Source organism: Lycium ferocissimum, chromosome 11 (assembly GCF_029784015.1).
Source record: "Lycium ferocissimum isolate CSIRO_LF1 chromosome 11, AGI_CSIRO_Lferr_CH_V1, whole genome shotgun sequence".
NCBI classification, from domain to species: Eukaryota; Viridiplantae; Streptophyta; class Magnoliopsida; order Solanales; family Solanaceae; genus Lycium; species Lycium ferocissimum.
The window spans coordinates 31,172,971-31,197,439 of NC_081352.1; the positions used below are offsets into that span (position 1 = coordinate 31,172,971).

Genomic DNA, 24,469 nt, shown 5'->3' on the forward strand with positions numbered 1-24,469 from the left:
TCGTCCACTGGGCTAATGATTATAATCCTAGAATAATTTTTTTTGGTTTCCCATTTGGTGCCCGGTATCCACATTGGAGCCCGACTATATCCGAATTCGCTCCATGTAGGGCCTCATTCTAGGGGAAGCGCTTCCTGCCAAGAAATTTTTCATACCCAGGACTCGAATCCAAGGGCAAATTTAGAGGGTGGGGAGGGTGTTCGGTAAAAAATTACATTATATATATGGGGTAGATTTTCTGTGTACATATGTTAACTTTTGAATATCCTGAATAAATGCAAAAAGTTAGCTCAATCGGTTCAGGGTGTTCAAAATTTCGAGCGTCCTAGATTTGATTCCAAAGGACAACATTATTTTTTATATTTAGTTTTTGTTATTTTTTTTGAACCGCTGGAGTAAAAATTTTAAATCCGCCACTGCTCGAACTCGAGACCTCTGATTTAGAGAGGAGCAGTCACATCTGTTGCACCACGCCCTTTTATGCTAATCCTAGAATTAACTTGATTTTAAATCAAACTACTCCTCTCTATGCATACAACAAAGAAGATGTGCCACGTGGTCCCGCCAAAAGTAGAACGGCGTCGTAAGGAATATTCAGGGTGAATGACAGTCACTTTCCATGCAGCTACCCACCCCTCTCTTTAAAAAGACTAAACACGTGCACTTCCCACATTTCCAGGACACATAAACTAATTTATTAAAAAAAAAAATAAAAAAAAAAATATATATATATATATATAAAAACTACAATGGCATTGTCGTAAAATTTAATCATTTAATGGCAATATTCAAGTCACCGTTCACATATTTGAGAAAACTGACAAAAATGATCCCTTAAGTTTGAGAGTAGGTTCAAAATAATCCCTTAAGTATGTAATTAAGTGTAACACTTTTTTTTCCGAAAATATCTAGCGAATTCCGTCCGTTAGATTTGACGAAAAAATAGTGGCAAGCAAAAAATTTAACTATAAGGCCAAAAAAGTCTAATCAAATCGTAAAATATGCAGCATAAAACTACACTAGACACTGAAAAGATATAAAAAGTAGCATAAATCACACATAAAAAAGTTGTATCACACTCTAGAAACAAACAAAAAATACGAACTAAATCTGAGTTCTGACTAATTTTTGGTAAATATTCGCTCTGGTCCACTTTACTTGTCGTCCTTACGTAAATAGATGGTCCAAAATAATTATCATTTTAAAAAAATAAGATATAATTAACTATTAATTTCCACCTTTATCCTACTTAATAAATGTAGAAAGAGATTAATGTAGTGGAAAAAAAAGAGTAGCGCTAATTAAGATTAAAGAATAAATAAAAATAATTTAATCAAATTACTCTTTTAATTAATATTTTCTTAAGTGAATTGCAAAAAAAATAAAAAAATATCGCAAGTTAAATGGACCGGAAGGAGTACTTAACAGAGACTAAAGACCAAAACTGTTAAGTACATACTTAGGGATCGTTTGGTACATGATATAAGCTGGAATATTCCAGCACTAATTTTGATATTAATTTTGTATCATGTTTGGTAAAATGTATAAATTTATCTATACCTTTTACCAAACAGAGTATAAAATGAAGCACAATCTTAAGGATAGAATATCCCACCTTATCCCATTAAACTTGAGATTATTTTATCCCATCTCTCAGATGGGATAAATTAGTCTGGATAATTTATTTCGCATAGGGGTCATTTGATACGCGAACAAGTTATCCCGGTATTATATTCTTGGGATTATAATCCCGAGACTAATTTATCCCATCTAAGAGGTGGGATAAAATAATACCAAGCTTGATAAGATAAGACGAGTTATCCAGGACCAAATTTGGGATAAAATTTATCCCAAAATTAATCCCGGAATATCCACCTTATACCGCGTACCAAGCGACCTAGAAGGTACTATTTTGAACCTACCCTCAAATACAAAGGACCATTTTTGTCATTTTCACTCCACATATATTAAATCATCATTTACTTCTCTCCCTCCTCTTCTTCTTCCCAAGCTTATTATTTCCAACTTCCAGTTTCCGATCCAAAAACCAAACCGGTTTCACACTCAAAACCAACATTAACGGCGTTATATAATGACGTCAGGCACGAGATTACCAACATGGAAAGAAAGAGAGAACAATAAACGGAGAGAAAGACGTCGTAGAGCAATCGCAGCTAAGATCTTTGCTGGACTTAGAATGTATGGTAATTATAAGTTACCTAAACACTGTGATAATAATGAAGTTTTAAAAGCTTTGTGTAAAGAAGCTGGTTGGATCGTTGAAGAAGATGGTACCACTTACAAAAAGGTAAATAAATACTCTTGACAATTTTTTGTTTTTTCGTTTCTGTGGGGTGACTCAATAAAATTAATGGCCTAAAACCAAACCTTTTCTAAGAGGGGTTAAGTTTATCTGATAAAATTTTATAAACGGTTTTTTGTAATTCTTTCTTCTTCTTTTTTTTTTACTTTGATTAGGCAATTTGAGATTTTGCAATGTTTTTTTATTTTTCGCTCTCGATTAGAATAGGAGCGGCTTAAAATAATTTGTGACTTAAAAGTCAAAGTTGAATGAGAGGTTTAAACTTTTTTTCTTCATTTCTGGGTGGCTCAATAAAATTAGTGGCCTAAAATCACGCCTTTATAAGAGGCTTTAAATTTATCTGATAAAATTTTATAAACGGTTTTTTGTAATTCTTTCTTCTTCTTTTTTTATTTTGATTAGGCAATTTGAGATTTTGCAACGTTTTTTTTTTCTCTGGATTAGAACAAGAGCGGCTCAATAAAATTAGTGACTTAAAGTCAAAGTTGAAATGAGAGGTTTAAACCTTTTTTCTTCATTTCTGGGTGACTCAATAAAATTAGTGGCCTAAATAGGCTTTAAATTTATCTGATAAAATTTTAAAAACTGTTTTTTGTAATTCTTTCTTCTTCTTTTTTACTTTGATTAGGCAATTTGAGATTTTGCAACGTTTTTTTCTTCTGGATTAGAACAAGAGCGGCTCAATAAAATTAGTGACTTGAAGTCAAAATTGAATCAGAGGTTTAAACTTTTTTTTCTTCATTTCTGGGTGACTCAATAAAATTAGTGGCCTAAATAGGCTTTAAATTTATCTGATAAAATTTTATAAACTGTTTTTTGTAATTCTTTCTTCTTCTTTTTTTTTATTTTGATTAGGAAATTTGAGATTTTGCAACGTTTTTTTTTCTCTGGATTAGAACAAGAGCGGCTCAATAAAATTAGTGACTTGAAGTCAAAATTGAATCATAGGTTTAAACTTTTTTTTCTTCGTTTCTGGGTGGCTCAATAAAATTAGTAGCCTAAAACCAAACCTTTATAAGAGGCCTTAAGTTTATCTAATAAAATTTTATAAACGGGTTTTGATTTTGCAACCTTTTTTTTATTTTTATTTTTTATCTCAATTAGACCAAGACCTAAAGTCAAAATTAAATGAGAGGTTTAAACTTTTTTGCGAAGTCTATTCTTCTAGATTTTTGAGATGCAAAGTTGTTAATAAGTTTTTTATACTGATCTCAAATGATTGAACGATTCAGATTTTGCAATTTTTTGTTTTTTCTAGTGATTAGAACAGGGGCATGGCTCAATAAAATTAGTGACATCCAAAATTAAATTGAAGACTTCAACTTTTTTTTTTTTTTTTTAATTTTTAAATTAGCATATTTTTTATGTCAAGTCTATTGTTCTAGCTTTTTGAGATGTAAAGTTGTTAGTAAGTTTTTATATTGATTTTCTATTCAACTAGTGAAGCTAAAATAATTAAGGCGATTCAGATTTTGCAGATTTTTTTTTTCTGTTGATCAGAACTGGGGCAGCTCAATAAAATTAATGACCTAAAGCCAAAATTAAATGGAAGGCTTAAACTCTTTTTTTTTCCTTCAAAAATGGGAATTTTATGTGAAGTCTATGAGTCTTGAGATGCAAAGTTGTTAATAAGTTTTTTATAATGGATTTTTTTAGTAATTCTTTTTCAATTGATAATATAGCTAATCCAAGAAAATTTCTCTCCTTTTTTATATGAAAAGTTTAATTTTTCTGCAAATAGTACTCAATAAATAGGAAAAGAAAAATATGTTTTTCAACTAGCTGCTCATTTTGGACGAGATTACCCTTGAGGAACACTTGTATTTTCTCATTACTATGGAGGACTCAGATTAGGGTAGAAGGCTAGTAGGTAGTCCCACGTATCCCGTCGTACTAGTAGTCGCAGTTTTGATCTTTATTTTCTTGTCCTTTGATTCTTGCAACTATATGTTGTTTCTTGTACCACAATTATCGTATTTATTTGTGTTTGTGTTAGCTACTGTTTCTTTTTCTCATCGCTTTATCATGGCTTTTGTCGCTTTCGTTAGTTTCATTTTTGTATTGGTTTGAACTGATTGTGCTTATCTAACCTTTTCTCGTCATGTTTTCTCTTGGTCGAGGGTCTTTCGGAAACAGCCTCTCTATCTTCCGAGATGGGGGTAAGGTCTGCGTACACTTTGCGCTCCCGTATCCCACAATTTGGGATTTCACTGGGTATGTTGTTGTTGTATCCTATTCTATTGTCTTTACTCCCTTAAGGGTATTTTGGGAATTTTAAAAGTTCAATACTCGACCCACAAAGTACAGCCTCTTGATGCATCACTGTCTCTGCATTGACATCCCACATAACACAATATAAGCTAATTACATGTAAATTTTCATAATAAATGTTCATTAAATAGCTTTGGAGTAGTAATATAGTAAATAGTAACTTGTTACTCCCCTTGTTTCAATTTATGTGGCAAAGTTTGAATATAGACCGAGTTTAAAAAAATGAGAACTATGGAAACTTCTGGTCATAAATATGACGTAACATTTGCTGCTATAAGACTTTTAAAATTTGTGATCTTAAACATTTAATAACATTTTTGTGGCTATAAAAACCCCTCATTAAGTTGAACTGTTTCCAAATTTAGAAAGCTGATCAGGAGTAGCCTTCAGTATACGGGTTCGGCAGAACGCTAACAGTTTTGACCCAATTCCTGTGTATGTATCAAGAAATGCATTAAATATGTAAAAAAATTAAATTTAGAATTCAATTACTAGCACTTAGGGGTCGTTTGGTGCACGGTGTAAGATGGGATATCCCATCACTAATTTTGTACCATGTTTCTGGATTAATTTATACCTTTTACCAAACAGAGTATAAAATGATGTCCAAACTTAATGGTGAGATATCCCACCATTATTTTATCCCACCTCCTAGATGGATTATAATCCCGGGATAATTCAGTCCGCGTATCAAACGACTCCTTAAGGTTGCCGTCCTAGAATCCAGAACCCAGAAAGTTCAAATGTTGAGTTTTGAGTCTGTGTTGATATTACTTACTAATCTGTATGAAATTTGATTATCGTCTTTTACCGGGATTCCCGGGTAATATACATTGCTTACCTAAGTCAAGCATGGGATTCAATAGTTTCTTTGCGGTGGTGTGGATTGGGTTGTCACATTTGTGGGCCTTAGATGTTCTTGAATGTGGGATGTCATTTATTATACTTAATGTTGCAGTTTGTTATAAAGTTGATAATGTATGATTATAATATGAGGAAAGTAGATATCGAATCTTTGGATTCTGTTTCACAAAAAAGAGAAAGAAAACAATTAATTGGTGAGGCTGTAAAGCGTGTGGGGAAATTAATTTTGGATTTGATGCAAGAAGAACTGTTGATGGGTTGAGTATACATTTATAATCATGGTGTTGGCATTATTGATAGTGCCATCATTCTTTGCCCCTTTAGGGTGTGGGTGTGGGTTATGTTCCAATTTTTTTTGGATATGTTGGTACTTTTATATCATGAATATGTAGAATTTGTCTGCCATTATACTAGAGTCTTTGGTCAATGGTAGGAAGGGGGGGGACCAATAATTCATAATTGTTGTGGATGAAAATTTAAGTGGCTATTTGATGACAAAAGGATTTCAGATTTTTGTGATGCATTTAGACCCTAAATCTAAAATTTGAAAGGGGGATAACAGTTGCCAGTGGAGTGCTAAAGATAACTACTAGTTTTTATATGACGTGGTGTCTAGGCCAGCTTGAGTAATTCCACCTGTACGTACTACCTTCCACCAGCATAGATACCGGGTGATGACTCTCACTATTATCTTGTGAATTCATGCGTAACGAGTATAAATGAAGTGGATTAGGAACTTTTGTGTTATGAACTGAGTTAAAATACTGGGGACTACTAAACAATCTTCAAAATATCATAGTAATGTTAGTTAAAAATATTCATGTCAAGCAGAAAATAGCTTCACTATATGAATAAGGAATTGGTTCAACTTGCATACTGTTGTCTTGCAAAGGAAGTATTGCTAAAACAACCAGGATGGTAGGATCGATGCGTTCAGATAATTCCGAAGAAAGACTGTTAGTAGTAGGTAGAGATTTTTTTTTTCCTCTTTAAAACATAATGAAACGCGGGCAGGGTAGATCTTGACTGAGGGTTCGAGAATAGGGTAGGATCCTGTCCTTAGGATTTGGATAAGAAAAGAGTTCCAAACCTTTATGCATGCTCTTTCATACAATTGCTGCATACAAGTTCTGGCCAGGATAATTGAGAAATATTCAACCAATTTGAACCGCAACTAGAAGGACCATATGATTAAGTTCTTTAACCGTGCTCATCAATTTTTTGGGTAGTTTACCTGAAAACAATCTTCTCAGCCGGAAAGAGCTGCCAAAAAAGAGAAAAAGGAAGAACACCTATTACCGAGCCCAGTTTCATTCGTATAAAACTTAAGGTGGTTTTACTTGAAAGACACTGAATGAATTTCAGATTTCATTTTTACATATAGTTGAATGAAGAGGTTATAGATTAAAGATATGAGGTCCTACCAGTGACCAGTGCTTTTGAGTCAGGATTCTCACTAAGCGGGTTCAAAATATGTAAAAGTGAACACACGAAGAAGTCAAAGGGGGTTCAACATCTACTAAATATTCATAAATAATAATTTTAACCAGGTATAAATAGTGTAATTTTTCGCCAAAAGGGGTTTGGATGAACCCCCTTGGCTATACATGGCTCCGCCCCTGCCAGTGACTATTTGGTCATTATATTTTTGGTTAATCCATGCAAATGGTTTTTCAATTCATTAGGTTTGGTCTCCCTTCATTTCCTATGCTGTAAGTTTTGTACTGTGATGTGATCCACCAATACTATCAGTAAATAGATAAGTAAAAAAAATGGTCTCAGAAGAGCTAAGTTTAGTTGGTCAATCTGTTGCAGAAGTTGGCTTCTAACGGCGAAGTAGATTGCTAACCTCGTAAGAACAGGATATAGGTCGCTCCAGATTCATAATAGTACTATTTTTTAAAGTGGCTTCTCTGCTTCTGGGGGACAGATATATTATCTTATGGAGATGAGCGGTCAAGGGTACAAGTTGTGTGCAAATTAGTACTCTTACTCGGTGGCTTTGTTTAGTTGGCCAATCTGCCTGATTGCTTGGCTCTAAGTAATAACTCGTATATGCTGCATTTGGAACTTTAAATGCTTGGCATCGTTGAAGGACGGGTGAATAACATAAAAAGTAATGAGCTTGGCTCATTGTTTATCAGCTATTAATCAATGTGCAACACCTTATGAATATCACATTCTGTTCTGCCATAATTGCATAATTCTGCTGGCAGATTTATTGTTGATTCTTTTTTTGTGATTATCCAATTTCCTATATGCTTATTGATTCGTCTATTTTCCAGGGATGCAAGCCAGTACAACGCATGGATATCATAGGTTATTCAGCATCTGTTAGCCCCTGTTCATCGTCTTACCAACCGAGTCCAGGTGCTTCATATAATCCAAGCCCTGCTTCATCATCTTTCCCTAGCCCAGTCTCATCCCATTACGTTACGACTGCCCAAAATGATCATGATCCTAATACACTAATTCCTTGGCTTAAGAATCTCTCATCTGGATCATCGTCTTCTTCATCCAAATTTCCCCACCATTTGTATATTCCCGGGAGCTCTATTAGTGCGCCTGTTACTCCGCCTTTGAGCTCTCCTACAGCTCGTACTCCTAGGATGAGCGACGATCCCATGGCAACTTCAATGTGGGCACAACAACATTATCCCTTCTTACCATCCTCTACCCCAGTTAGTCCTGGTCGTCAAACACCACCAGATTCAGGTTGGCTTTCTGGGGTTCAAACTCCGCAAGACGGGCCTTCGTCTCCCACGTTTAGCCTCGTCTCACCAAATCCATTCGGATTCAAGGAGCCAATATCAAATGGAGGGTCTCGGATGTGGACACCAGGGCAAAGCGGGACATGTTCTCCAGCTATCGGGTCAGGTATCGACCAAACAGCTGATATACCAATGTCGGATGCTATTTCAGCAGAGTTTGCATTTGGCTGCAATATGAAGGGATTAGTGAAGCCATGGGAAGGCGAAAGAATTCATGAAGAGTGTGTGACTGATGATCTCGAGCTTACACTTGGGAACTCAAGCACTAGGTAACCTTTTCTTATTACCAACTTTTGTTGAAAATATGTTTACGACAAATTTATGCCATCCGAAAGGCAAAGTTGGTTTATGATAGTGCTGCTCGGGTCAGCTTGCGCGCACCTCAACTAATTCCACTTACCTGTTACTTCCCATCAGCACATGTAGCGGTAAATCTGCCTTCTAAGGCTTGGGCAGATGGGGAGAAATCACCTTGTGTTTTCTATCTTTGCTGGAATTTGAACCCGAGACCGATCGTTCTCCTCTCGCTTCATTGACCACTAAGCCACATTCTTGGGTCTGATTATTATTTCGTTTTCTTGTTTTGCAGGTAGAGAAGTACAAGAGAAATCTATTTATTCATTGATGTGATCATAGACATACCTTCAAATTTGCAGATTTGCAGTTGACTTATTATGTTGATCACTTCTGAATGTGAAGATGTTCTGTTAGTAAAACCAACTTAAGATGCACAGTAGAAACAAATGTTACATTTTCTTGTAGATTGAAGTATTAAAACCTCATGGGGATTTACTACCCCAATTTTTTACATTCTTTTTTATTCTACCCCGTTCAAGATTGCCTTTTTTTTGTTTTTTGTTTTTTGCTTTCTAGTTGTAATTGTTCACATGATACAGTAGCAGGACTGAAATTAGACCGAGTGTTGTGATCGTCACGAGGAGGGAAATAGTGTTTTTCTCCATCTTATTGGTTATTTATGATCCTTTTTTAAATCAAAATATTTCTTTTTAGTATCGTCAGGATTTAGTGAATTCCTTAAGGGTCGTTTAGTTCACGTACTCTCTCCGTCTCAATTTATGTGATACATTCGGCCACGAAGTTTAAGAAAAAAAAAAACTTTTGAATCTTGTGGTCTAAAATAAATTAAAGATATTTTTGTGGTTATAGATCATTTCGTTAAGCGTAAAAGGTAAAGTTTAAAGTTAAATTATTTTCAACTAAGCAAATGTAGAAAAGAATATTACATAAATTGGGACAGAGGGAGTATTAGATATGGGAGTATAATGCAGGGTTATTTATGTGGGATGAATAATAAATGAATTGTAATAAATTAATTAATAATGAGGAGATTATTACACATGAATTACTTACTTTAAAGGGTCATTTTAGTCTCTAAATAATTTTGCGCATTGCTAGTCCACATATCTTTATTACCTCCTTCTATCTCGCATAAATAATACATAGATTTGCATAAATAATACATAGATTACTGACTAATTTATTCCTGTATAATTTAATATTTTTAATCTTGCTAACCAAAAACTGCATTAATGAGACAATTAATTTTCATCTTTTTTCTTTTCCGAAGCAAAGGTCCTTTACCAAAATAACTCTAGTTAGGTCACATGAGTTTTCTATTTGTTCGTCTGAACTCTGAAGGCTAATTTAGTCAAAATTTTATGATTGTTGTTGAAAATTTAATAGCTAAATTCGTTGTCGATATTTTTAAAAAAAAAACATATGTTCCGAACGAAGTAATTGCACTTTAAATGAATTGGTCTTTAATTTTTGTTCCTCAAATTGTTGGTGTTTAAGTTTTGGCCTTTGCTTAAAAACGCATGGGTTCGAATTCCCGTTTAGTGAAAAATAAAAAATAAAAAAATTGCAAAACAGAGTTTTGGATTCAAATTCTACCTTAAGGCAAGCTCTGGTTTATAAGGTAACAAACTCCGTCTTAAGTTAGAGTTTTGCAGGCAAATTTTGCCTTGCGAATACAAACACTGCCTTGCGATTTTTTTTTTTTTTTTTTTTGACGGGGGGATCGAAAGGCTTAAGCACCATTAGTTTTTAGGTGAAAGATAAAAATTAAAGATCAGCAATTTGTGGGACAAAAATTAAAGACCACCCCCAAATAAGGACAATCATGCAAATTGCCCGTACTTAATTCACTTTGGGTTTGGGCTTCAACATACAACAAATGTTTAGCCCAGGGACTTGGACAACCATCATTACTAATCATTAGGTGTGTCAAATGGGCGGGTTGGACTAAAATTAGCCCAATCAAAATAGGTTGATGTAATAAATGGGTTGGTCTAACATTGACCAAAAGTTACTTGAGTTGAAATGAGCTAAAAATGTGTTGGTCATGACTCACCCAACTTGACTCAATTTTTTTGAAGGGTCTATTTTCTAGAAAAATATTTTTCATAGAATTTTTTTCTAGAAAATCATTTTTCCTAAAAAATATTTTCACGGATTTTTTGGGGTAAATATTTTTGAGGAAAACATCTTCGATAAAAATATTTTCCTTTATAACAAACACACCACAAACTTATAAGATACATGATACAAGAAAAGTGAATATATATAAAAAAAAAATAAAGTAAATCTCAAGTAATAAACCCAAATTTAAGTAAATCTTCAAAATGGGTTAGAATTGAGCTAGTATTGGGCTAAGTTTGACTGGTTGAGATCACTTTGAAATAAGTTATATGTTGGATTGGGCTAAAATCAGCGCAATATAAAAATATCTTGAGCCCAAGCCATAAATTTTTTGAGCGGATTGGGTGGTAGTACATCTTTTGGGCCATATTTGACACTTATACTAATCATCATATATAAAGCACAACTATCGTCACCATCACCTTCACCACTAGCCATCACACAACTATATGGCACCATTACCATACAATAACCACCGTCAACTACCTTCACCAAGCACTACCACCACTAATTACCACCTCACAACCATCATCATCGCACCACGATGACTACCATCGCTGATTACCATCGTTGCTAGCTTTTTAGAGGAATCTTCATTAAAAAACAACTTTTACAACACAATGTAAATTGAGATTTTCCCTAATATTTTGTTGGTAAAATATTTAATTATTATGTTATAAAAGTTCTATATATCTTAGTAGTTTTTTGATAAAGATAAATAATATACATTCAGATACTAAGAAAACAAACAATCTCAATTATTCGGTGTTCAAATTTAAAGACATCATCTTAATAATTGAATATAGTATATTATTCGGATCCAAATATTCTAATCTTAAGGTGGTCTTAGACCCTAGTGAGTAGTGACGCACGTTAAAGTCGTATGGACCTAAGTCTAAAGCGGATAATATAACTAGTGAATCAGGTTGTTAATACCTGCATATAGTGTCAGAGTCACTCCATCTACAATCTTAGGAAATGGTGTGACAAACATCGAGGTTAAATATAATAGTGAGTTTAAGCAAATCTCACATAATTAAGTTAGATGCCGTAAGCAAATCTCACATACTTAAGTTAGATGGCGTGGATCAAGCCTCAATTGAATATAGGTGAAACCCGTATCCTTAGGATGATGATGGACAAATGTCATCGAGGATGTTAAGTCCTTAAGGAGAGTGTATGTAACACACAGATAAATCTCACACATCAACATAACATGAGAGAAATGTTATGTATGTAAGGAAGCAAATCTTGGACTTAACAACGCGTTTAATTAAAAGTCATGGGGCCTAGATCCAAAGCAAAATACATTCCACATGTAGGCTAAATGTCTTTTGAAATACCAATATAAACAAGACTAATAATTTCCTTGTGATGAGAAGTAAGAAAAGTGAAGTATGTCACAAGGGTCATTGCCTGCCATTTCAAAAAAGATAAATCAACTAACCAAATTCCATGAATCATGGGCAAATGACTAAAGACCTATCTTTTGGCCTTAGTTACAATAGTTTATTACTACTTTTCCTAATTCATTCACAAGAAGTCTGTGTGAACATTCATCAAAGTAAGATTCCAAAGATAAAAGGTGTGGTATCAAACTTGGAATTGGTTATTTGAGATAAAGTTGCACAGTTGAAATATCATGGGTTAGTTAAGATAACAACACGAATTGTGGTGAGATAGATATGATCCTTCCACCCTTAATCAGAGGTCTCGGATTCAAGCCTTGACTTTTGAGTATGGAAAAAAATCATGTTAGGGAGCGCTTCCACCTAAATGGGCCTTAAGCGCTACGAATCCGAATTGTCGGCGCTCCAATGCGGGTATCAGACATCGAGTGGAGCCAAAATAAATGTGTTAGTTTAGATGAAATCTTGATTTGTTTTGACACAACAAGTCAATATAAGAGCAATTTGGAGACTTTTAATTTGAAATGGTGAATAGTGGGAAGTAAGTGGGGTTAATGCATGCGAGTTAAAAAGTTGTTCTTGCATGGCACTAATTAATCATGCCAAGTTTTGTGGGTTGTTGAACTTTTCACTTATAATGTGTATGTAGCTTTGTATTAATAGTCCTGCAAAAGTCATATATTCTACAAATCCTGTAGCTAATCAATGCTCTTAGATGAAGAAACTTCTGTTTCATTTTCCTTATATGTGGAATAGTATTTCTAGTTGAAGCATGTAATAATCTAACCAACTATTGGTGTATTGTCTGTTTTAGGCTTAGGTTCGCACAACTTTAAAGTGCATCACCATGGTTTAAGTCTTGCATCCCTTATATACTCAATATCTTTATCGTGATTTGACGATTCTAAAATTTTGCATACACTCCTTTTGGGCGTTCAACATACTTATTGAGATTAATTTGTTCTATGACCATCATCTCAGAGATGTAAAATTCATCTAAACTCAGTTTAGATTTGTGCAGCTATTGCATGCCCAAGATTGAAAGCGTTGATACAATATGAACAACTCGATCAATCCTCTAATGATTGTTTGCAATGTGTTGGGGTTTGCACAATTTTAAAACGCGTTATCATGATTGTATCAATATTTTCTTTTATTTTATCGATGTGAGATTTGTCCAAGGTGTTACAAAATGGTACTCAAATATTATACTCTTATGGGCTTACCTTATGATGCAAACCATGACAAGATTATGAGATCATATTTAATCCTAGAAAGATGTGAACAGTTCTGTTTCAACACAAAATTTCCAAGATTATATATGAAGCTTCTTTGAATAGACAAGTTAACTCAAAAGCTTCTGCCTTGATCTCTACATACTATTAGTTTATAGATTGGTCTTTTGACGTCTTCAACTATCAAAAGTGACCTTTGACTATTGGTGTGGCTCGTGAAAACACTTATCAAAATTAGAGGCAGAGTCAAAATATTAAATTTATGAGTTTTTAATTCTAAAAAAATATAGCTTGTTAGATTTTTTTATAAATTATTTCTACATATTAAGTAAATTTCGTAATACGAATATAAAATTTCGATAGCTATTTAATTCTACCTAACCCGTAGCTTACTTGCTAGCTCTACACCTGTTCGAAACCTTCAATGAAGATGTAACATATGTTTGGTTGGTTCTAGTGACGCCACTCGCAGAAATAAAATTAGGTACCATTAACTAGGTAAATTATAAACGTTTTAGGTTTATCATTCATTTGTTGTATTGCCGATTATATATAATTAAGTAAATAGCTGTATGATGCTCAGCTTAAGCTTTTAAGTGAGATTGTCACACGGGTTGATGTGGTATCAGAACTTGTAGAGATCCTTGGTTAGATTCTCACCACCTCACGTTATAAGAAATTTTTTCACGTGCTTGGCTCACCTTGAAAAAAAAAAAAAAAAAAAAAAAAGGCCCGCAAGTGAGGAGATGTGGTGTGTGAAGCATACTGCATATAGTGAAGTGAATGAAACTTTTAGAAGAGATGATCACACTTTAACATTTAAATAAACGAAATAAATAACGTGTTACATCAAATTAAAATATATTAATAATTTGAAATTCCACACTGTTACTTTATATAAATTAGATCCATGATCCAACTGTTTATAGTATTTGGTCTCTATTGTGAAGAGCTTAGTAAGGGATAAAATTCGCAAATAACTATTTTTTAACCATCGTAGTTGAAAATAGTTATCGGTAAGGAGCTTCAAATTTCACTTATGAAGTTTCAGGATATTTTCATGAATATGTCCCATGCTACAATTTTAAACTTTATAATAGCTATTTTTCAAATATAAGATCGAAAATGATCAATAAACTTTAAAACTGCTTAGAATAAAATACAAAGTACCTAAATCCAATGTAGTGGTTGCCGATTGGCCTGCTTCCTCGTTAAACTTTTCAAAAAGAGCCATAAAAAGAAAAGCAAAAAGAAAAAATGTGTCGCATCCTTGATATAACCTTACTAATTAGGCCTATGTCTGAAAACTAGACATAATTTTAGATTGACTTTTACAAGGTTTCAACAACTATAAAAACCATCTTTTGGCGTTTTATCGATCACATATTTGAGTTCTTATAAGACTAACAGAACCAAAAATCAATTTGAGCTCAAGGACAATTGTTTGTTGAGTACGTAGTTATATATTCATTACTAAAGAATGAGTCGAAAATATAATTAAATAAATAAATGAGTGTGTTGTTTAGTAAATTAAGTTTTTAGATAAAATAATCACGTACTCAAACCTAACACGTTAAATGTGGAGGAATCTCACCTGGATGATGAGTAATTAGACATGTAGATATATGTGGATTATTGTTGCATCACTGCTTCAATATTCTCTCCTTGGATGACTTCGACAGGTTATTGTTCTAGGATTCTAGTAAATTTCCTATGCATAAATATCTTTTATTCTGTGGAAATGTAGAATCTATCTAGCCAAATGTCTCTTTTTGTTTTTCACCTAGTGTCCGGTATTTATATCAGGATCTGATTAATTCGGGTGTAAGATCACTCCCTATCAAGATTTTTTAAAACCCAGAAATTGAACCCGAGACCTCTTGACGAGGGTGCAGATATTGGGGCCTCGACTAATCCTGATTCACGTCATGTATAGAAAATGCTTCATACCATAATTTTTGTCATACCCAAACCTTAAACTCAAGACCTCTAATTAAAGCTGGAGGGATTTATCCATCCAACCACAAACCTTTGGTAATACGTAATGTCTAACCATGGTAATCAGTTATAACCCTTTTCATAGGTCACCCTCAGCCACCCTATATTCTCTGGGAAAGAAAAATGACAAGTTAAAAAGGTAAATCATTGAAATAATATCAAAAGAGTTAGATGAGAACAGAACAATTACCAACCATCAAATAACGTTTATACCCAAGAACATATATATATACTTAGTTAGTACTAGTAATATATGCAGTTGTTTCCGAGTGTCAGCATTAGCAATTTATATTCCAATTTTAGGATAAAAATGAAAAAGAACTTTCCATTTGTCTAGTGGATAGCAGTGCAATTAGTTAATGATTTGTGACAAAATTTTCTTCTTTGCATTCATAAAGTTGTGTTTTTCCAGTGTACTGTGGGATCAGACAACAGTGCACCACCTTTAATGACAGTTTAATTAATTAATGCTACACATTTTTCAACTATATCCACTCACTGAAAAACATATCTTCATGATTTCCAAGTTTCCATTTTATTCTTATTTACGCTTATTGATAGTATATATAATTTTGCACAGTCAAATTATTTTACCTATTATAATAGGCAGCCTGCATTATTTACATAGTAGTCCTTTTAAAAAAAAACGATTTCTTATATTGGGGTAAGTATAAAATAGTCCTTTAAATAACTCTTGAACGGTTTTGATCCATTAAATTTGTTGGAAGAGAAAGTTTTTGCTTTCATAAAATGTTTAACAACTTCTGTCTACTATTATATTTGAGGGAAACTGTACGAAGAAAAAAAAAAAAAGGACTTAGCATAAACTCATAATTGTAGGTGTAGTTTTTGTAGTTTCTCCTATTATTAGTTTGTTTTTCTTAGTTGCTTTTTTGGGTGCAATTTCTGCTATTTTTAATTTACTTTTAGTATCTAGTGAGTGTTTTTATATTACGAGCTCTCGGATTTGATGAGACTTTCCTAGTATTTCTAATTAAAAAAAAAAATCAATTCCCCTCAAAATCTTACCGAAATCTCACTTTTGATAAATTTACAGGACCAAAATTGCTCAACAATAAATATTTATAACATTATTTGAATCTATCCTCAAATATAAGGGACTAATAATTTTGTCATTTTCTCATCTCTTTCTCAAAGCATAGATCTCTCCGAAAGAAACAAAAAAAGAAACAGAAAAAGAATAAAGTTGTCCCTTCTTTCTTTTAACTTTTTCAAAATAATTTTTGTATAAATAGCAGCCCTTGTACTCCACAACAACCTAGCTCCTTAGTATTCCATCTTCTTGAACAATTAAAGCTTAAATTAAGGCTAATATATTAATTATCTATGGCTGATCATCAGGCAGCTAATGGGAATACTCATGGTGTAACTTTGAATATTAAAGAAGATGATTTGAATAATCACCAGGATTCTTCTTCAACCTGCACCTTTCTTACTGTTCCTTTTATTCAAAAGGTAAACTCCTCATCTTTCTTCTTCTTGTTAATTACAGTAGTAATATTTTGTCTGTGAAAAAAAACAAGAAAAATAGGGTTCCTAAATTTATTTATTTTTCAAAATGAGTTTGTCACTCTTTTTCACGTATACCCCAAAAAAAGGTACTTATAGCAAGTCCCTCCCTAGTTGGAGAGCCTGCAGGAGACCGCGACCAGGGATTATGAGTCCGTTGGCTGTTAGAGTATATAGCCTCTATCGAAATTAGCGATAAGAGAGTATATCAAGCATTGATGTAGCTAGTCAAGCTTTCTTAATTGAAAAGGTTCATGAATTGTGTGATCATTTCATTAAAAAAAAAAAACAAGTACGAAGTTGATAGAAAAGATGATATCTCCAACATTTAGTCTTATCTGTCAACCTAATACTTTATTACATGGACAAGCATGCATAAATTCTTTTAGATAAGAAAATGGTGAAACTTGAACTCCGAATTTCAGTTTGCTTTAATAAAGTTTGTGATCATCACATCTAAAAAGCTTGTTGAATTATATGACAACCTCATCCAAAAACTCTTGTTAAAGAAGGTACGGGCCGAGGTGGGAAAAATATTCTCTTATTCTTAAAATTTAAATATACAAAACATCTAGCCAATTTTTAATTTTATTTTTCCACTCGATGTCTAGTATCTGCTTCAGGCCACGATTAATCCAGTTTGCATCGTGTATAGCCCAAAGGAGTAGCACTCCGTATCTGGATATTTTTATTTTGGGAAGTCAAACCCGAGACCTTTGATTAAGGATGAAGAGAGCGTATACATTTCAACTACAACGCTCCGTATTTCTTAGCGAGACTATCTACTATATAGCTATGCTAGTAGTTTCCAAGAAAATTCGGCTTCCGAGAGCCAAAAAATATCCAAAACCCACAATTAATAAGTTTATGCACTTTTGTAATTACTGGATTATGATGTATATTTTTGGTGTTGATTAATTACGATATTATGATTTTATTACCTGAATTGATTTTATTAATTAATGGTATAAAACAGGTAATAGCAGAAATGGTAGGAACATATTTCTTGATATTTGCTGGCTGTGGGTCAGTGGTTGTGAATGCAGATAAAGGAATAATAACATTTCCAGGAATAGCCATAACTTGGGGGCTAGTTGTGATGGTCATGGTTTACTCAGTTGGCCATATTTCTGGTGCTCATTTTAATCCTTCTGTAACTATTGCCTTTGCCACTTGCAAAAGGTTCCCTTGGAAACAGGTATTTCTTCTGATTCAATTTATATGACGTAATTTGATTGAATCCAAAATTTAAAAAAGGCTTAATGCATATGCGGCTCTCTAAACTTGCACACATCCTTCCCCCACCCCCACCTCATATTTTTTCCCATTTTAGCACCTCAACTAAGTATTGTTTCAATTGAACCTCTGAACTCGTCCTCAAGTATGTTTATCAAACCCTCTAAATCTGATTTTATTTAGAAGCATAAATTAAATTGGGGAAATGAATGTGAAGCAATATTTTAGACATGTAGTAAGCTATTCTTTAGGTCATGGATGTGTCGGTTTCTGGTGGTTCTACTCTTCCACTACGAGCTTAATTAAGAGCTACTCCTTTTTTTCCTCGATCAATTGCTGCTAATCTTAGCTAAAAGATGGCATAATTAAATTAGAATATATATATATATATATATATATATATATTAGCAAGATGGAATGAAGATGGAACATGTAAGTCGGATTGTATTTGATAAACACTTGAGGACAAGTTTAGGAATTCAATAGGAACAAGTTTACGGGGTCGCACAGCATTAAGCCTTTTAAAAAAGAAATATACTCTCTCCGGTCCATAATAAGTGTCGTTTTGCATTACGTAGAATCCCAAGTAGTTACAAGCTGTATTGTCAGTTTATTTAGTTGGAATATTAAAGAAGATTATGTTGTGCACAGCTCTCTAAACTATTATTTCATCACTAGCTTTTTCTTTCAATCATGCCCTATGTGGATTTAAAAAAATTGTAAACCTTGTGATCAGTACATATGATCATAGATAATTACTTATAATTATACTGTCACATCATAGAATTTAAATTCATAAATATAGTATAATATTTTTTTCCTTTTTCTTCAGGTACCAGCTTATGTTGCAGCTCAAGTTCTTGGAGCAACACTAGCAAGTGGAACTTTACGTCTAATATTTACCGGAAAACACGATCACTTTGCCGGAACCCTACCTTCCGGCTCCGATTTTCAATCTTTTGTCATCGAATTTATAATTACTTTTTATCTCATGTTTGTCATCTCCGGCGTTGCAACTGACAATCGAGCTGTAAGTACCCTCTCGATATACTTTCTCTGTCCTAATTTATGTGACGGTATTTATCTGGACACGAAGTTTAAAAAAGAACGAAAGTTTTTTGAAACTTATTGCCTAAAATAAGTCATATATATTTGTGTGGTTATAAAGTTCTCATTGTAAGGGTAAAATTGATAGTTTAAAGTTAAAAGTATTCCTAAATAATGATGTATGATATTCCCTTTGAGAGGGACTAAGATGGAAAATATGCCCTAAAATAGAACGAAAGATTAGATTTTAAGAAACAAGGGTCAAATTTGGCCCTTTCAAGCATATTTGGTCTAATATTACTCTCGTTTTTGCATTTAACTCCTATGGAACTCTGATATGAGGGCAATTATAAACTATAGGGAAATTGGCTGGTAAATTTAGACACGTGTAATTCACTCATTTCATGCTGGAGTTATGTTAAAGACAATGACAAATATGAGTTGATTTACTAACAACAACGATATGGATGAACAAAAATTGAAACTGGGCATATTAAACAATTTTGAATTGTACAAGAACAAATTTGAACCTCCCCTATTAGATTTTATGTTTCATCTTAACAAGAGGATGAATCGATTAAAAATAATATTTTCAGCTCTAATCCCATTTAAAACAAAATTTGGAATATAGCTAATCCAGCTAGTTGCCTAATCAATAGACTTGTGAACTCGATTACATCTAAGTTTTCAATTATCACAAATGTGTTAACTATATTTAATTTCCATTTGCAGCATCGACGTACAGTAAGTATAGCTGTCAAATTCTCATATCATTAAATTAATAACAAGATGGTGACTTTAATTAATGAACTCTTCTTTTGGAAGTAATTTAGTTGAATAAACAAAACTACATAGGGATTCTTGAAAATCATATTTATTCGATAATTTTTATCATTTTGTTATATTTATGATATGCAGATTGGAGAACTTGCTGGTCTTGCAGTGGGGGCAACAATTTTGCTTAATGTGATGTTTAGCGGGTAATTACTCTTTCTTGAATTGCTTTATTTCAGATAATTTTTTTTTATATTTAAAAAAAAAAAACAGTTTTTTTTGTGTGCATGGTTCTTAAAAGAACTTAGAAATGAGGTGAAGTTCACAAATAGTCACTTTTCAAGTTCTGTATTTGAAATAAATATTGTCCTAAAATTTTAAATTTCAATATAAAATTCTAAATTTATAAATTTAAAACTCCATGACAATAACTATTTTCTGTGATAATAATTATTTTCTAAAATCACTGCCGAAAATGACTAATAAACGTTATTTCTAATAATTGTTATTTCTACAAAGTGCAATACATCTATTTTTATCCAAAATGGAAGTAGAGTAGGGCTTCTTCTTTGTAAAAATTTATTTGCAATCAGGTGTTTATAGTTAATCATACCAACTTAATATCATTAGGCGATTCAAAGAAGTGAGTTATATATTAATTAACCACGGTGGAGTAAACAAAATCTATGTATAGACACATGGCATACATCTATCGAATTGGTGCAAACAGTAAATGTGGATATGTTTTTATCCTCCTCGATCCTCTTTATCTATAGATGAACCACAAGTAAATTACGTAAAATTCTCTTAAAAATTAAAATATCACTCAGTTTTAGATGCACTATCTGTATTTCTACATTTAACACTTAACAGTCATATACAATGAAAATCCTACGCACTCTTATTTCCTTCATATACAATAGTTTCTAATACGTTTGAAAACATAAAGTCGCTTGTTTCAATGTTATTTTATCATGAAAGATCGGTTTCAAAACATAACATATCATGGAAGATGTTATAGAGTTATAGATGATGTATTATATAGAGATCTGATTGTAGTTAATATATGAACAACATTTTAAGTACTAGTTTTTTTTTTTTTTTTTTTTTTGGAAGTAATACTAATGAGTGGTGGTGGACAGGCCCATATCAGGTGCATCAATGAATCCAGCAAGGAGTTTAGGCCCAGCAATAGTGTCAAGCCATTACAGAGGCCTATGGATTTATTTGGTCAGCCCAACACTTGGAGCCATAGCTGGTGCTTGGGTTTACAACATTATCAGATTTACTGACAAGCCTTTACGTGAGATAACCAAAAGTGGATCTTTTCTCAAGTCTAAAAATTCTGGCACTTAAAAAGTACACACTTGCAGAACTAGTAATAATGGAAGGAGAGAGTGTTACTTCTGTATACATAAAGGAAAAATACTATGTAATTTGTATAATAAATGAAGTGAATGTATGGTTTTAGAAAATTATCTTGTGTCAAAAGAACAAACCTTGTACGTATTTTATCTGTCCCATTTTACGTGAAGATACGAATAAGGGCTGTTTATGTAAGGATCTTCCGTTATCTTATCATTTACGAGAAGTTGGATGCCGAGTGTATAGACGATGCATGGCGCCTTCTAGGAGACACTGGAATCGACATTTAATTGTCTTTTACTCACGGAACAATGTGTGTCCTCACTCTTCTTGTATATGGTTAAGCTTAATCACTAGTAAACACTTAACCTCTTATTAGCAACGTATGGTGCGGGGACCGAATTAGGCACTTAACCCCTCGATTCACCATTAACCTACTCATTTATATGCTCAACCCATTTTTATCTGTCCAACTCAATATATTTAAGGGAAACTTACATAAATGACTACATTTTGGGGGTTATTTTTTAGGCATAGCTACACTTTAGCTAATTACATTTCGTAGCTACAGTAGACGCGCGCTACAGTAGATTGTATTCGCGCGCTACAGTAGATTGTATTCAACATTCAGATTGTATTCAAAATTCGGCTGTGTCAGATTTTGGTGTATTCAAGTTAAATTTCGCTGTATTCAAGTCAGATTTCGATGTATTCAAGTTAAATGTATTCAACTAAGTTGTATTGCTCAAATGTATTCAACTCAACCGTATTCATTTGTAGTTACTTTTACATTGTATTCACTTTATTATATTTAAAATTGGTTGTATACAAAAAAATATCCTTCAACATACACCCCCAAACACTGAATTTTGCACTAAAAATTAACGAATACACTAAAAAACTGAATACAAGAAACAAAAAAAACTGAATACAAGAAACAAAATTCACGAGTAAAAAATGTATTCAAATTCTCCTCATTGTATACAAGTCGGATGCATGCAGCTCAAAAATCGATTGTATTCAATATTTACATGGCTAGCTCAAAAGGATAGAGGGATCCTATTCATTCCAACAAATCTTTGTTGGATGCCTGTGTTGGATGCCCTTTTTTGTTCTTCATCTATCGCATTTTGTGTGATTCCAAAAGTAGCCCTACCATTACAAGGACTTATACCTTAGGTCATGAGTGACAACTGACACTGCCACTATTATTGTACTAGTTTACCAGTACTCCACTTCATGTGTTTCGTGATCCTTTCAACCATATATTGACCCGGCACCATTTTTTGGCGTGAGCTTCTTCGCACTGGTCATGGGTATGTATGTATATTAACCATTACCATTGCTAGCCGGAGAGGAAAACTCATGTGGTGACAGTGGTGTCTATTTGTGCTTCCTGATTGAGAAAATAATGGTATTTGATCTCAATCTATTCAATTTGGGAAGAGAAGATTTAGGTGAGAGACAAAAGTGATAAGAAATGGAGGAGAGAGAGAGACCAGCTGTGAGAGAATGACTGAATTGGGGATACATTCCTCTTTTCATTGTATTTTATCTTATAGTTAATAATTGTCATTAACATACAAATGTTAGTTATGGAAAGTAATTAAGTCAAACTATAGCTGCTAAATATAATTAACTACTAGTGTTTATCAAGCCATGTAGATTTCCCTATATTTAAATATCTATTTAAATATGGGCTTCTTACTTAGATGTTATTAGTTTGATATGTATCCCAAATTATAGCTTTTTATGGATTTACTTGGACAGCCCAACACCATCAGATTCATTTTTATGGGTTTACAACATCATCAGATTCATTTTTTTGCGCAGATTGTCTGTCAAAAGCACTGATTTTTAATTTTTGTCTCTCAAATTGTTGGTCCTTAATTTTTGGCCTTCGCTTAGAAAGTGACCGAAAATATCATGAGGTTCTGGGTTTGAACCCCGCTCAGTTAAAAATTTAAAAAAAATCGCAAGGCAGAAGTTCTTGCCTTATGCCTGAAGGCAAACTCTGCCTTAAGGTAGAGTTTACAGGCAAACTTTGCCTTAAGTCAAACTCTGCCTTATAAGGAAGGGTTTGCCTTGCGAATCCAAATTCTGCCTTGCGATTTTTATTTTTTTATTTTTTGACTGAGCGAAAATTCGAACTTAGAACTCATAGAGTTTTAGGCGAAGGACAAAATTAAGACCAACAATTTGAGGGACAAAAATTAAAGACCACCCCGGAATAAGGACAATCTTGCAAATTGCCCCATCAGATTCACTGACAAACCTTTGCGTGAGATAATCAAAAGTGGATCTTTTCTCAAGTCCAAAAATTCTAGCACTTAGATAGTACACACTTGCAAAACTAGCAATAATGGAAGGAGAGAAAGTGTTACTTCTGTACACACAAAGGGAAAATACTATGTAATTTGCATAAGAAATGAAGTAAAGCTATGTTTTTAGAAAGTTCTGTTGTGGCAAACGAATAAACCTCTTACTGTCTTACATATTTTTGCCGTCTTATGTTGTGTAAAATTGTTACTATACTATTTAGAGAAAAAGGACATCCTAATGCACGAAGGGCTCCGCTTTCAGGCAAGGTTTAGGAAATTGTTGCAGCCGAAGAAGGTATAATATAGACAGACTATCATACAAATATCATTGGCTGATTCACGGCTTGAATCCGTGATAAATAAGTAAGACAGAGAGTCAAAACAAATTTTTTTCACTACGATTATCTAAAATCATTTTAAAAAGTTTAAATTATTTGGAACAGGACGTAAAGCTTTAGCATGTCGGATTTCGTACAAGGTTAAACATCTTTGTAAATTGCCATATGTTAATAAACAAATTGAAGGCCAAGATCGATATTATAGGGAAGAATGTTGCTTCACTAATATTTTGCCAATGAAAAAGGTAACGTGGAAACCAGTAATAGGAGCTAGCGCGAAAAAAACCTTTTTGTAAAAGTTAATTTTGGCTTGTAATTACACAATGCAATTGCATTTTCATCAATTTTGATCTTTCTGTAAAATGTGACTTCAAATTCCTACAGGTCTCAAAAGCTATTTAGTCGGAACAGTTGATCCAATTAATAGTTCTAAATATAAATACGATCAACCTCTCTATACATAATTGTATTCGTTATATGACACTTTAAACATAACGGCGATTTCCTCCGGAACCGATTTTTTGTTATATTTCTTACTATAACAA

General features: G+C 33.2%; 2 protein-coding genes across 3 annotated transcripts; both read left to right on the forward strand.

Moving 5' to 3' along the window:
- The first annotated feature begins 1,977 nt into the window (after positions 1 to 1,977).
- On the forward strand, positions 1,978 to 9,168 carry LOC132036239 (BES1/BZR1 homolog protein 4-like). 2 transcript variants are annotated; one of them, XM_059426518.1, is made up of 3 exons: positions 1,985 to 2,308; positions 7,744 to 8,498; positions 8,819 to 9,168. In XM_059426518.1, exons 1-3 carry the CDS (start codon positions 2,093 to 2,095, stop codon positions 8,820 to 8,822), a joined length of 975 nt encoding a protein of 324 aa, XP_059282501.1. In that variant the 5' UTR covers positions 1,985 to 2,092; the 3' UTR covers positions 8,823 to 9,168. The 2 variants fall into 2 exon arrangements, with proteins under 2 accessions (XP_059282502.1, XP_059282501.1); XM_059426519.1 differs by lacking the exon at positions 8,819 to 9,168 and having other exon boundaries at positions 1,978 to 2,308; positions 7,744 to 8,502.
- Positions 9,169 to 16,579: 7,411 nt separating this feature from the next.
- LOC132037354 (aquaporin NIP1-1-like) lies at positions 16,580 to 21,442 on the forward strand. The gene is made up of 5 exons (XM_059427854.1): positions 16,580 to 16,789; positions 17,820 to 18,041; positions 18,912 to 19,109; positions 20,045 to 20,106; positions 21,043 to 21,442. Exons 1-5 carry the CDS (start codon positions 16,661 to 16,663, stop codon positions 21,254 to 21,256), a joined length of 825 nt encoding a protein of 274 aa, XP_059283837.1. The 5' UTR covers positions 16,580 to 16,660; the 3' UTR covers positions 21,257 to 21,442.
- The last annotated feature ends 3,027 nt before the right edge of the window (positions 21,443 to 24,469 follow it).

Bases quoted from the DNA above. Each gene is read 5' to 3' on its own strand.
- LOC132036239 (XM_059426519.1), top strand. From the start codon at position 2,093: ATGACGTCAGGCACGAGATTACCAACATGGAAAGAAAGAGAGAACAAT. The intron at 2,309-7,743 runs GTAAATAAATAC...TCTATTTTCCAG, and splicing joins ATGGTACCACTTACAAAAAG to GGATGCAAGCCAGTACAACG.
- LOC132037354 (XM_059427854.1), top strand. From the start codon at position 16,661: ATGGCTGATCATCAGGCAGCTAATGGGAATACTCATGGTGTAACTTTG. The intron at 16,790-17,819 runs GTAAACTCCTCA...GGTATAAAACAG, and splicing joins CTGTTCCTTTTATTCAAAAG to GTAATAGCAGAAATGGTAGG. The intron at 18,042-18,911 runs GTATTTCTTCTG...CTTTTTCTTCAG, and splicing joins AAAGGTTCCCTTGGAAACAG to GTACCAGCTTATGTTGCAGC.